Genomic DNA, 11,941 nt, shown 5'->3' with positions numbered 1-11,941 from the left:
AGTGTCTTCAATTTTGAGTCGTTGTGTGCGATGAATGACGCCAGGTGTGTTCATTGTGTTCAAATATTGCTGACTGTGGCAAGCATTTTGCATCACGAGCTTTCATTTGAGGAAATGAGCAGTTTTTTTGCAACTTGTGTTTTAGCAAAGAAAAATGTGTTAAGATTTAAGAGAACGGAGGATTGTGTTTTGTGACATGTGAAATGTGTTTATGATATTGGAAAATGATGGCTAGATTTAGTAATTGTGTTTAGACAACTGGTCATTCGGTTTAGAGGATTGGCTTTTGTGTTTTAGCATTTAAGAAACTGGAATAAACGATGCAACATAACGCCCTGATTAAGTGCCTCTGTTTTTGTAACTACTAGATTAAGCAAAGTCTTTCATTAATTCACTTGTTTGTGAAATGTCCAGCCAAAATGTAAGGGAAAAGTTGACATTCTGTTCCACAAAGTACCATGAAAGTGGAAAAAAAACTTTTTCAGACAAGAACATGACAGACACCATTCTGTGTAAACACACACATTTATTGAAGTGTTGCCACAAACAGGCAAAACATCCTAATGAAGATTTTATTAATAAACAGCTTCTTGAAAATAATGTTTACACTGACAGTGATTCGTAAATAATAGCACATCTCCCAGTATTTGGTAACTGAACAGAAATGGACAATTAAAAGAAAAAAAGAATTTCCCCATTATTCTTGACACTCAAAAGAAGTCAGCAATTATGAAAGATCACAGAGACAAATTCATTCTTGTGCGATAAGCATGCACATTCACACAAGCACTGTCAGGTCATATACAAAGACCTGTGCCAATCTCTTCTAGCACACAAATAGGTTTGAGCAGCTAGAATCTTCTTGTAAAATCCTCTCCAGGTTCAACCAGCTTTTCATATGATGGGAGCCATGTAATACAAACACCACAGCGTTTCCTCTCCCATGTTCTTACATTATGGCAAACTAAAGGGGTCGAAAACGCAACCACGAAACAATGATGGAAGGATGGACTTTAGCAAAACAACACAGATCATGTGGACTATATTATGGACTATCTCAAGGTGCTGGTACCCTTTTACTCCTCCCATACGTCTTCTCTTACTCCGCTTAATAGAAAAATAAAACTGTGCTTCCCCCAAACTCCCCTGGACTGTCCTGTGCCTAAACAAAGCACCTGGGATCACATAATACTCCGGTTGGACACCGTACGCAGCAACTACACTGTTCCAAACCCACTAAACTTCTTTCCTTAAATGGAATCTTACCCTTCCCTGGACGTGGCTCGGGCCAATTGACCATTTTAGGAGTTCAAGTGCAGCTAAGCGATCAACAGTTTCTTTAACTCAATGAAACCAAATGCTCTCTTGACCTCAAAGCACAAAAACACATCTCCTCGCAGAGAGCTGAACTATTTGTCATTGAGCCAGCTGTGTTCATGGCTGGCATTCCCAAAAGCTTTGCAGCGCTAAACATTATGGATTTAACGCAAACGGGGAAAATAATGTTTAAAATGATGCAAACGCCATTTTGATGCACTCCACTATCTACCACATATATCCGCAGGTTGCAGATAAGAGAGAAGCAATGCAATTAAACGGTCTAATCTAACAGGAGGATGTGAACTACGACAACTTTATGTATCAACAACAGAGGTAATAATGGCACGGGATGTCAATTCGGATTAAAATTGATGGACAATACAGAATGTACGACCAATAACGTTTTTATCTGAACGTGTAAACAGTCGTGTGATTTTAAACATGAGTTTCTGTATTGTGGTTTCAATTTGATCCCTGCTGATTTTCTCAATGTAAATGATTGTTTTGTAGTTGGATAGTGATTAATAGAGCACTTGTTAGCTTTTGGGAGACCAGGCCTTACTTGATACAAACCCGTTAGTCAGCTGGCCTGTCAGGGGATTTGACTCTTGGTTTTATCTCTTGCCCCGTTTATTACCAGCGGGGGGTTTCTTGAGCTGGAGGAGGGGAGCAGCACCAAAGCCCGTAGTGGCTTGGTTAGACACACCGAAGGTCAGGCCAGCCGAGGGGTTGAGGCCCGGGTTACTGAAGTTAAAGCCTGAGCTGCTGCTGCTACCGAAACCTAGAAATGAAAAAGAGACAAGGGAGGGGGCAGGGGAGAAAAAATAAGGAGAGAACAACACAAGAAATGTTACAAATAACTAGGGATTGAAATATAAGCTATCCTTATAATACACATACTTCAGCTAAGTTGTAAACAGATTTTGTCCATGTGGTGTAACAACCCGTATCCCAAAACCTGTTGGCCAAACTGACAGCAAAACTTGTGCAAAAGCACGAAGCCTACTTATATACAGCGTGTGTGTACATTGCTAAAGAGTAGCTTGATACAGGAAGGTCGTCCAACTGCTTCTGATGACATATGCTCAGAGAAATGTCTCATTTCAGGGGGCACACTGTAGTCTTTTTGGAATTGCTGGGGGTATAAACATTATGCATGTACCTGCACTCAGACTGCCTCCTGTGGGCTTACTGGTGGAGAAGGCAAAAGAAGACCCCCCAGTCCCCACCCCACCAAATCCTGGCCCACCACCAAAACCTGTGGGAGAGAGTGACATGGACGTCAGTTGGGGCGATGCACAAAGGCCACACCAGGCATGAACATCAGGAGCAGTGGCATGAGCAGACACGTCGGTGCCATTCCATCATATCAGAATTTTTGATTACATTTCCAATTAGTCTGGATTGTTAAAACAACTTCAGAACAAAAACTTTAAAACCCCCCAAAAAATGGAGGCAATAAATTACAACTTGCTAAATTGGCAATATTATTTGAAATCCTTTGATTATTGAATTTTTTGTATACCACCCATCTATTTAACACGTTGTTAACTGACCCAGAGAAGTTATTTTTCAGAAATCACCCATGAAATGCCCCCCCCCAAAAAAGAATTCTCCAAATTATATATAACATACACAAAAGTTTTGAAAGCTTGAACAAAAATCAAACATTAGAACAAAAACCTGTTGTCTGATTTGACACAGAATTACCCAAAACAAATGCCACAACCTAATCAACAGCGCTTAACACATTTCCTTCTGACTGGAGACAAAACAGTGCTCACAGTACACTGGCCCACAGGACGACACCTTTTAACAAGTACACAAACTATGAGAGAACACACCCGCTCGCTGTGCGTTCAGACCACCCGTAACCACACTGCCAGGTTACTCCTAACGCGCTGTTAAGGGCAAAAAGATTTGTCAGTTGACATCCAAAAGGGAGAAAATGATATTGACCACATATCTCCTATTTAAGTAAACGGTCACGTGAAACGGTACAGTGACCCGTGGCAAGTGGTTGCTCAGTTTACTTGTGGTGTGAACGCACTTCAACTCTTGAACGAGGAGGAAAAACACTGGTAAGCATGAACTGCACCACTCTGACACACACACACTCACACGCACACACACACAATGCTCACAGGGTAATGGTGAACCGTTCAAAGTAAAAGGGAATATTCATTTAAACAAAAGGCAGAGGTAATACCTCCAAGGGTAGAAGAGCCCAAGCTACTGCCCACTGCCGAAGCAAAGGGGTTTCCAAACCCCGCCCCCAAGGGTGCCTGGGTCCCTAAGGCACAGAGAGACAGCGTATGCTTTACTCCTCTTAATGCATTGTGTATCCGTGGGTGAAATATCAATAGCTTACTTTAAAAGGTTTTAAATGTATCCGTCTGTAATAGATTAGTAGTAGTTAGTAATTAAACAGTTGTATTTGGGTCATTAATAGTATTAGAAAAGGATTTAGACTTAACATTCAACTTTGATGATAGAGGGAAAATGTTGCTAGTTCTTTCACTCAGAAACTTGTCTATGCAGTTTGTTCTTTTAATTAATACATATTTTGTAAGGCTTCCAATTAGTCTGGATTGTTAAAACAACTTCAGTCAAAAAGAAACAAGGACAATTTCTTTATTTTAAAATTGATTTATTGTCAATTTGATATGCAATTCAACTTACATAAAACACAAACAAACAGTGTAGAACATAATTGATTGTTAATTGCTAACTGCTACTGCATTTGACAAGTTTCCAAATTTTTTAGATTTCTGAGAGTGAATGAACTAGCATATGCCCAAAAACAAAACAACCACACAATTATTGAATACAGCTTCAAGATAAAGAAAAAAGGCACACCATATTATATATTAGATATACTATATCAACAGGCATTGGTTATATAGGTTCAAAACACATTCATCTGCAAGTCAAAGAGCACACGCGATTCAGATAATTTGGCGTAAACGGGTCCAAGCCAAGGAGACCCAGGGACATGTTACAGGTGGCCTGTGGAAGTCAGCCCCCCCCCAGTGTATTCTCAGACATAATAACAGCCACAAAACACAAGTGCTGCACGTCGGATAAACCTACACTCGATCGCAGGCTACGAACTCTTTGCTGGATCATAGCGTTTGTGTTAAGTGAGCGGTTAGCATATTGTGAAAGAGATTCAGTCTAGTTTTCGGGTGAACATTAGCAAAAAACTAGCTTGAGAAGCACCTGAGAAAAAAAACTAGCCTTTTCAGAGATCCTCGCCCATTAAAAAAAAACTACCTGCAATAGTACTACCGTCAGCAAGCCACATACACCACTAGAAAACAAGCTAAAGATAAGCATATGATGAATGGTTTAAAGAAAAATAACAAAGAGAATAAGAACATTCAAAACAGTCTGACAGCCAACGACTCGAGAGAACGGGCTGGCATTTCTGACATGGGATCAGCGGTGCTGAAGCTCAACGTCACACAAAGAGTTCAGATTCATTATTTAGTTTCAGAATAACTTGAGTCGAGTGGAGCACTGCAGGTGCATTTTGGCGCTGGCACTGTGTCCAAGGTAAAATAAATTCACATTTTGCCTGCGTCACTAATGGCATTCAAGAAAGTACTGCATTTGCATACACATTACTGACAGAGTGACAACTCAAAGGATTAAGGTGGCCTAATATTCACTATCACCACACAAGTCAAAATGCTAGACAACTCTGGGAATCCGGCCAACGGACGTCCAGCCCGTCCAGACAGAACCAGCCAGGTCGGATCCACCATCAATATACAGGCGAGCGCCGGAGAGCCAACAACATTCTCACCCAGACTCCTCTTGTGGCGACTTAGGACCAGTGCGAGCAGCAAAAGCACCACTCTCCTCCGAGCTTCCAAATAAACTGCTCTCCACCAATGAAATCAAACCAACAAGAAAGTCCACTTTACACACAAAGCACAACTATGCTGGATAAAATACCTGAAATGACTAGTTGCTTGTCAATAGCACTTTTACTCTAGGTTGGAATTGAATGTGAAATGATCCAGCCCCGTTACTCTGTCAGTAGCCCTTAGGTGATCCAGCTTAAAATCAGGTAGCGGTGATGAGGCCGACCAAATGTCGCAATGAACTGTGAGGTAATCCCGAATATTTTTCATCAATGTTGGCTATCCGTGTATAAAATGAGCCGTCAACTTGAACAATCAATCTGGCTCACATAGCTCGTATACAAACACCCATCACAGATTTGTTTCGGGCAGATTGAGTGACAACGGGCGGGGCCGTCTCAGAAGGTCGTCTAAGAGTAAAAGTGGTAATGGAAAGACAATACCTTAGTTTGAGCTATTCAATATTATATATTTTCAATCCTGAGTCTTTTGGCACCTTTTGTGGCACAAATCTAATCCAGCATTTGGCCGGCACAATCGTTCTATGCACCCAGCTGCATGGTTAGTGTTTTAAGTGCTTGGTGCGGCCTGCTGCCGCTATGCAACTCCAATAACACTAAAAAGTACACACAAAAATAAAATAAGAATAAATAAGTGAATAAATACCAAAGAGACAAAAGACCACCATTTGTGATTGGTCTTAGTCAATGAAATGGTTGAGTCAAATACTAGTTCATATGTGTGTTTAAATGATGACAAACCGATTTGGCTTGAGAGAACAACAAAAATAATTATCTTCAGCAGGCACAAACGGTACTGTGCACTTCTACCCCGGGGGGGGGGGGGGGGGGGGGTTCAACAGACTGTGGCAATAGCACTGGTTTGTGTGGGGCTTTTCTTTCCAGATTGGGTCCAAGCAACAGATGACCCAACAGGTAACTTACTTGGCACATACTTAAATAGGCAAGATGCTAATTCAGAGCAACTACAGCTTGTTCTGGTAAGAGAGCAACAGTATGGGGAAGTCCAAATATATTTATACACTCAAATATAAGCCACATTCTTGGACATGATGGAAGTCTAAGCACTATTGAAGATTTTTGTAAGAAGGAAGCAGCAGAAATGTGCAAATAAAATAAATTGGTGAATTTTAAAGCCATGCTGCTTTTGCCGCCTCATCCAATTTGAATTACAATTTTACAACAAAAAACTAAAACGGACAGCAGAAACATGCCTGTGCCCTGATATACCAGTGAAATGGCCCCTGAACCAAAGCCTACAAAAAGTCTGAAATTTAGTTCAACGCCTTAGTGATGTGGCAACACAATGACGTAGTTGTACTATTTAATACAAGTGAATTTGTGTGCAATGGAGTAATAACATAACACAAGCATTAATGTACTGGCTTATTTAAGATTTCTTGCGATATAAATCGCCAACCCTGAAAACAACCCAACACAGCTGTGACTCCTCTGGGAGTAGGCAGTGTAAGAGAAATAAAAAGATCAGTCTTCACTTGTCCGCATATGCTGGATAATAACACTGTGTTGAATATTGTATGCATAATACATTTGTTTTGACCGGCTGACGATGGGAACAATGTAGCGTGTGGTAGGATAGTTAACAGTTAAGGAATATAACTTGCATTTATATTAATAAACTTGCTTTTTAAATATAAGTAGGCCTCAAGTTTTATTAGTTACATGTATGGTTGCTTTTAAATGTGGGGCCTGGCCTAACCCTGGCCTGAATTAGGCCAAAGATCAGTAAGACCCCAATCAAGCAACTCCATGCTTCAATAAATAATGTTGATACATTCTTTAAGAGGAGTCATGTAGCAGCCAAGTAAGCGCTCCTCAATTGGAGCTCTCCCACATTAAAGACACCTCTTAACACTGGAATTGAAGACATTAGGCGCTACCTTAAAATGTATTCATACCTTAGGGAACGATGCATCACCGAGACACAAAATAAAAACCTATAGCAGACATCCGATTGACTCAGGCAATATCTACCATGTAAAGTATCTTAATCGCACAGCAAATGCTTCTAAACCCGTCACATAACAGTCATGGAGTAGGCTCATTTCAAGCATCTATTAAATTAATCTCAAATTAAATTGAAAAGCTATTATTACAACTTCACAATTCAAGTGAGTAAAATTGAGAGCTGGACTTTTTTATCCCATTATACAATTGCTTTAAAATGCTGTGACATACTATTAGCTTGGGTAAAGAGAACTTGTGTATAGTAGGTTAATACGTCCTTGGCATTACTAAAAAGAGTTTGTATGACATTTGTAGTATTTACGTTTTTTTGTGTAAGTGCAAGTATAACAAGATGGTAAGGCAGTACAAAGGTTTCCTGTCAAAATCAAGCAACACGTCTCATCTGTGCCGCTCTACAAAGTAGTAGAGACACAATAGCTCGGGACCAGCTGAGGCTTTTATGTTGATTTCATAGTTTTTAATCATCCGCTGTCCCCTTTTGACCTTTCCACTCTAATCAGTAAAAAAATTAAAAATAGAATAATTTTTAAAAACCACACGTAATGTGTGTCTAAACGCCTACCTCTCTCCTTTTCTTCCTTTATTCTTTTTTTAAAAGCGAGATGAAGAAAACTTTCTAGAACTTGTAGGCAGTCAGACCTGGAGTTGGCTGCTGTTGCTGGGTCAACGTGGCTGCCATGGCAACTGCTGCAGCGTTGGGAACATTGGAGAACGGTGCGGGCCCGGTGGTGATTCGCGGAGCACTCTGCCACTTCCTGTTCGATGCCCGTTTGGACTCAAAGACATCTGTTGAGTCTTCCAGGAAGGCCCGGCGGTACGAAAGGTACTGGTGCTTTAAGATCTGTGATGTCACAAACACGAGTATAATCAACATGGCAATCCTAAAATTAATTATAGTTTGGGGAGGATGTGTGCATTCTTTTCAAAAAACAACTGACCTTGACATTCTCATGAACGGACTGGAGCTGGGCCGCCTGTGCGACGAATGTCTGGTACAACTTCTGCATGGCCAACGTCAGGTCTGCAAACAAACACACAACATTCAAAACCCTGACGTGAGTAAGACACTTTGCTGAGTCGTGTTAAAAAGGCCGACTGAAGTCCACTCACCCTGAGGAGTGATGTGGGAGCCACTGCTCTGCGTCGTCAGGTGGTTCTCCAGTTCTTCTATCTGCTGCCGATACTGCTGCAACTGCACCTCGAACTGCTCGACCAGGCTGTGGAAATAACTACACACAGAAAAACAACGAGTTATGAATCATGGTTTCATATATAAATGATTGAAAACAGCTGATCTACTAGCCAGCAGGGGCATATTACATTAACACGCCAAGGAGCCGACACTATTGCAACATGAACTACTGCATATCCCCCTATCAGCCGCTTCAGGACTCCTCGTGGCTTACTTACTCTGACGGAGCGGTGTTCTCATGCTGAAGTCCGGGGGGAGTCTTTTGTGTACGTAATGATATTTCTGCATTTTTCAGCTCCTTGAGAACAATTGCACAGATTGTTATTCTAAATGGGCAACAGTATACAATACCATATGTGTAAACATTTGAAAAAACAAATAGGCATGTGATCTAAACTTGAGTAAGCATATGGATGTTGACACTTAAGCCTGCGTGTGCTGTTTCTACCTGTGCCGTCTCCAGCTTCAGCTTTTCGATGGCAAGAGCTTGGCGCTGTAGGCCACTGGCACTGACAGAGAGAAGCTGTTTGAGGCTCTTGATGTCATCTTGGACTTTAGAAATGCCCTTTGAGGACATCCTGCTGATGTCTTCTTCAACTTGTTTCTGGTCTTTCACAAATTTTCTATTAAAAAAATTAAAACAGTTAGAAAGACAATTGGATATTATTTTACTTAGAACTAATGTGAAATATGGATTTTTGATTCTTAGAGGGCATTGCGGTAAAATTCAACATTAATTCCAGCCAAGTATGGAACAAACAGCAAACAAATGAGTTTACTTCACTACCGTAACACGGCTGGTAAAACAGATTATTATTCTGCTAAAGAATGTGCTGATGGATGTGACCGGTGATTAAAATCCTGTGACATTACACATACATAAAACACTTACTGGAAATTCTCAACATCTTGACAAATAACCGGAGGGAGGTTCTCATCTTTCAAAGCTTTGCTGTCCCTGAGGGAGAGAGAGATAATGCTTTTCATCAGGACAACAGACTTAATTTTGCCTTTCAGTTATACATTTCAGGATATGGGGCCAATAAAAGATTTAAAGCATTTCATTTTAAAGCATGTACATTGATGAACGTTTATAGTGTTTCTATTTATTTAATAACCATGCATTTGTTGGTCAGCAGGACTTACTTTGCATTGGCTCCAGACGACGGGTCGCTCTTACTCTCGGAGGAAGTAGTGAAGTCGACTCCGCCCAGGCCCATACTTGGGGCCGGGGCCGCTGATATGGATGTGGATGCAGCCAATAGAGAACCCAACGTTAACCCGCCTCCTCCAAGAGTGGTCTGACCCAAACCTGCCACGCCAAGTAAATATATACATGGGGTTATAACATGGGGCCATGTTGTGATTCAGAACCACTGCAGCAGTAGAAATGTCCTCCGTTAAAAACATCACAGCGCTGTGCAATGGCACCACTACATTGCTTGTCCCATAACACACATTTATTATAAGTAAATCTAAATCATTTAATTGTTTCTCATTAAATTAGACTTATTAATTAAATTCTGTCTATAATAAATCATAAAACAGGGGTACACCTTGGCGTTAGCTACGTGTCATGCACCTGGACTCTCACCTGTAGACAAAGTGTTGGAGAAGAGACTCCCGCCCAGCGATTGGCCTGTCGATGCTGCCGCTGTGGTCATCGTTGAGCCCAGACCCAGCGAGAAGCCTCCCGCGGGCTGCTGGGGAGCTGTGCCTGTCAGGACAGAGCCAAATGATAAACCTGCCCCTGCAGGGGCCGCTGAGGAGGTGGGAGCAGTGGTGAGGGAGAAGGGGGCGGCTGAGCCGGTGGGCTTGTTGAAGGCCAAGCTGAAGCCAGTGGACGCAGCTGTAGCTGCCGGAGCACCTGAGAAAAAAAAAATCAAAGTTTGAATCCATTTTTCCCATTTACTTCCCTCAAATAAATACCACAGAAACACAAAACGTACCTAATGTAAGGCCAGTGGTGGGTGCGGCGGCGGCGCCTAAAAGAGAACGACATCCCAACATGAGACGTGCATAAAACAGGAGCATCCATCAGACTTGATAAACACAGGGCATCCACAGGGCATCCAAGTCAACAGGTTGGATTTTGTGTGCGTGTGCCGTGATTACTTGATGCGGGGGTGTTGAAAGAGAACCCTGCAGTTTTCTGACCAAAGAGAGAGCCTCCCAGACCCAGAGATGAGGCCGGGGTGCTGGTGGCAGCGCCCAGTGTTGTGCCTGCTGTGCCCAGAGCACCTCCGATCGAGAAGCCGCCAGTGTTGGCCGCAGGTGCACTGATGGGGAGGAAAGCAGCCGGTTATGTTACATAGTCAAAATCCTCTCACGATCCGAGAGTCAGGGAGCCCGAGAACATCTCTCACAGTAATGCAAAAAAATAACAAAACAGAACGTGTTAGAACTACTTAAGTTAATAAAAAGACGTCGGAGTTAATGTTTGAAAAATTGATCGGTTAGACTTTTTTATTCTGCATAGGAATGTCGAGCCAAATGAGTCCATGCTCTGCAGGATAACCCGCATGTAACGATATTCAACAGAAGAAGATAACTTTGAAAATAAATGAAACCACTGGACTCTCTCGTTTGATTGCGAACGTTACACCGAGTAACGAGGGTCTCTCCCACAGTAACGTTATTCGCAGACTTGTGTAAATTACATAGAGCGATAACGTGCAAGCACCCAGCAAATGTTAACAAGTCCTGAGAAGTGTGTTGCCTGCTAACGTCAGGTTAGCTTAGGTTGTGCTAACGTTAGCTTAGTCGGCTTTTTGAGTTAATTACCTTGCTGTGGCACCAAATGCAAATCCCCCACCAGTGTTGGTGGCCCCCGATCCAAAGTTGAAGCCAGACATTTTGTCTTAGGAGGTAAACACTCAACACCAACTGTCGTTTAACTTTAGTTCTTCAGCCACTCATGACTAGCATTCCAGCTAACACGTTAGCCTTCAGAGATGCCCGCGTGAGGGCCGAATCCACGTTGTCGTCTTTACTGAGAATACGATCCAGAATTCGGCTTTCCCAAATGATGCTATCGACTAACGGGAAATAATCAACTGACGTGTTATTTTTCCGCGTCACTAAAATTGTGCTTTATATTTTTACAACTGTCAAATGTCGCAAGATGAGTTTTCTCATGGTGTTACTTTTCTTATTACCCGCCTGGTATTTCCCGTAGGCTATTGCATTCTGGGTAATGTTTTGTTGTTGTAAAACTACATCCCCCATCGTCTGTATCACAGTTTTGTGTCCCGTGACATGAGCAAAATACCAATGGCTCTTTACCGAACACGTCCAGACCTTCTTTCAAAATAAAACACGCCATTTGAGATCTAAAAGAGGACGTCAGTTTCTGTATATCCTATGCTTGTTTCAATCAATCAATGTTGGGTTGTATACTTCTTTTTTCGCAAATATATATTTTTTTTGTCTAATTAAAGGCTTGTGAAGTTGGCAACTACCCCACATATACAACAGCATATCATAAACTAAAATAATTTGGGGGTATTAGGTTTCATATTTGCATTAGTAGGTCATACATGTCCATT

General features: G+C 41.7%; 1 protein-coding gene across 4 annotated transcripts; it reads right to left on the bottom strand.

The window, feature by feature from the left end:
• Window positions 1–573: 573 nt before the first annotated feature.
• Window positions 574–11,620, bottom strand: nup58 (nucleoporin 58). 4 transcript variants are annotated; one of them, XM_037456046.2, is made up of 14 exons: window positions 11,178–11,620; window positions 10,509–10,672; window positions 10,343–10,378; window positions 9,988–10,260; window positions 9,540–9,705; window positions 9,286–9,351; window positions 8,842–9,016; window positions 8,612–8,691; window positions 8,312–8,430; window positions 8,140–8,222; window positions 7,841–8,042; window positions 3,530–3,613; window positions 2,483–2,578; window positions 574–2,101 (listed from the first exon to the last, which is right to left on the bottom strand). In XM_037456046.2, exons 1-14 carry the CDS (start codon window positions 11,246–11,248, stop codon window positions 1,935–1,937), a joined length of 1,782 nt encoding a protein of 593 aa, XP_037311943.1. In that variant the 5' UTR covers window positions 11,249–11,620; the 3' UTR covers window positions 574–1,934. The 4 variants fall into 4 exon arrangements, with proteins under 4 accessions (XP_037311943.1, XP_037311945.1, XP_037311944.1 ...); XM_037456048.2 differs by lacking the exon at window positions 2,483–2,578 and having other exon boundaries at window positions 11,178–11,619; XM_037456047.2 differs by lacking the exon at window positions 3,530–3,613 and having other exon boundaries at window positions 575–2,101; window positions 11,178–11,618.
• Between the last annotated feature and the right edge of the window lie 321 nt (window positions 11,621–11,941).

Source organism: Pungitius pungitius, chromosome 19 (genome assembly GCF_949316345.1).
Source record: "Pungitius pungitius chromosome 19, fPunPun2.1, whole genome shotgun sequence".
Lineage (NCBI taxonomy): Eukaryota > Metazoa > Chordata > Actinopteri > Perciformes > Gasterosteidae > Pungitius > Pungitius pungitius.
The sequence above is the reverse complement of the archived record's forward strand: the minus strand, read 5'-3'. Positions and strand labels throughout refer to the sequence as shown.

What these genes read in the sequence shown, in the direction of transcription:
- nup58 (XM_037456046.2), bottom strand. Translation starts at nt 11,248, where the DNA reads ATGTCTGGCTTCAACTTTGGATCGGGGGCCACCAACACTGGTGGGGGA. An exon ending in CACCACTGGCCTTACATTAG is followed by an intron (nt 10,261 to 10,342) that starts GTACGTTTTGTG and finishes TTTTTTTCTCAG; the next exon opens with GTGCTCCGGCAGCTACAGCT. An exon ending in AGGAGGCAGTCTGAGTGCAG is followed by an intron (nt 2,102 to 2,482) that starts GTACATGCATAA and finishes TTTCATTTCTAG; the next exon opens with GTTTCGGTAGCAGCAGCAGC.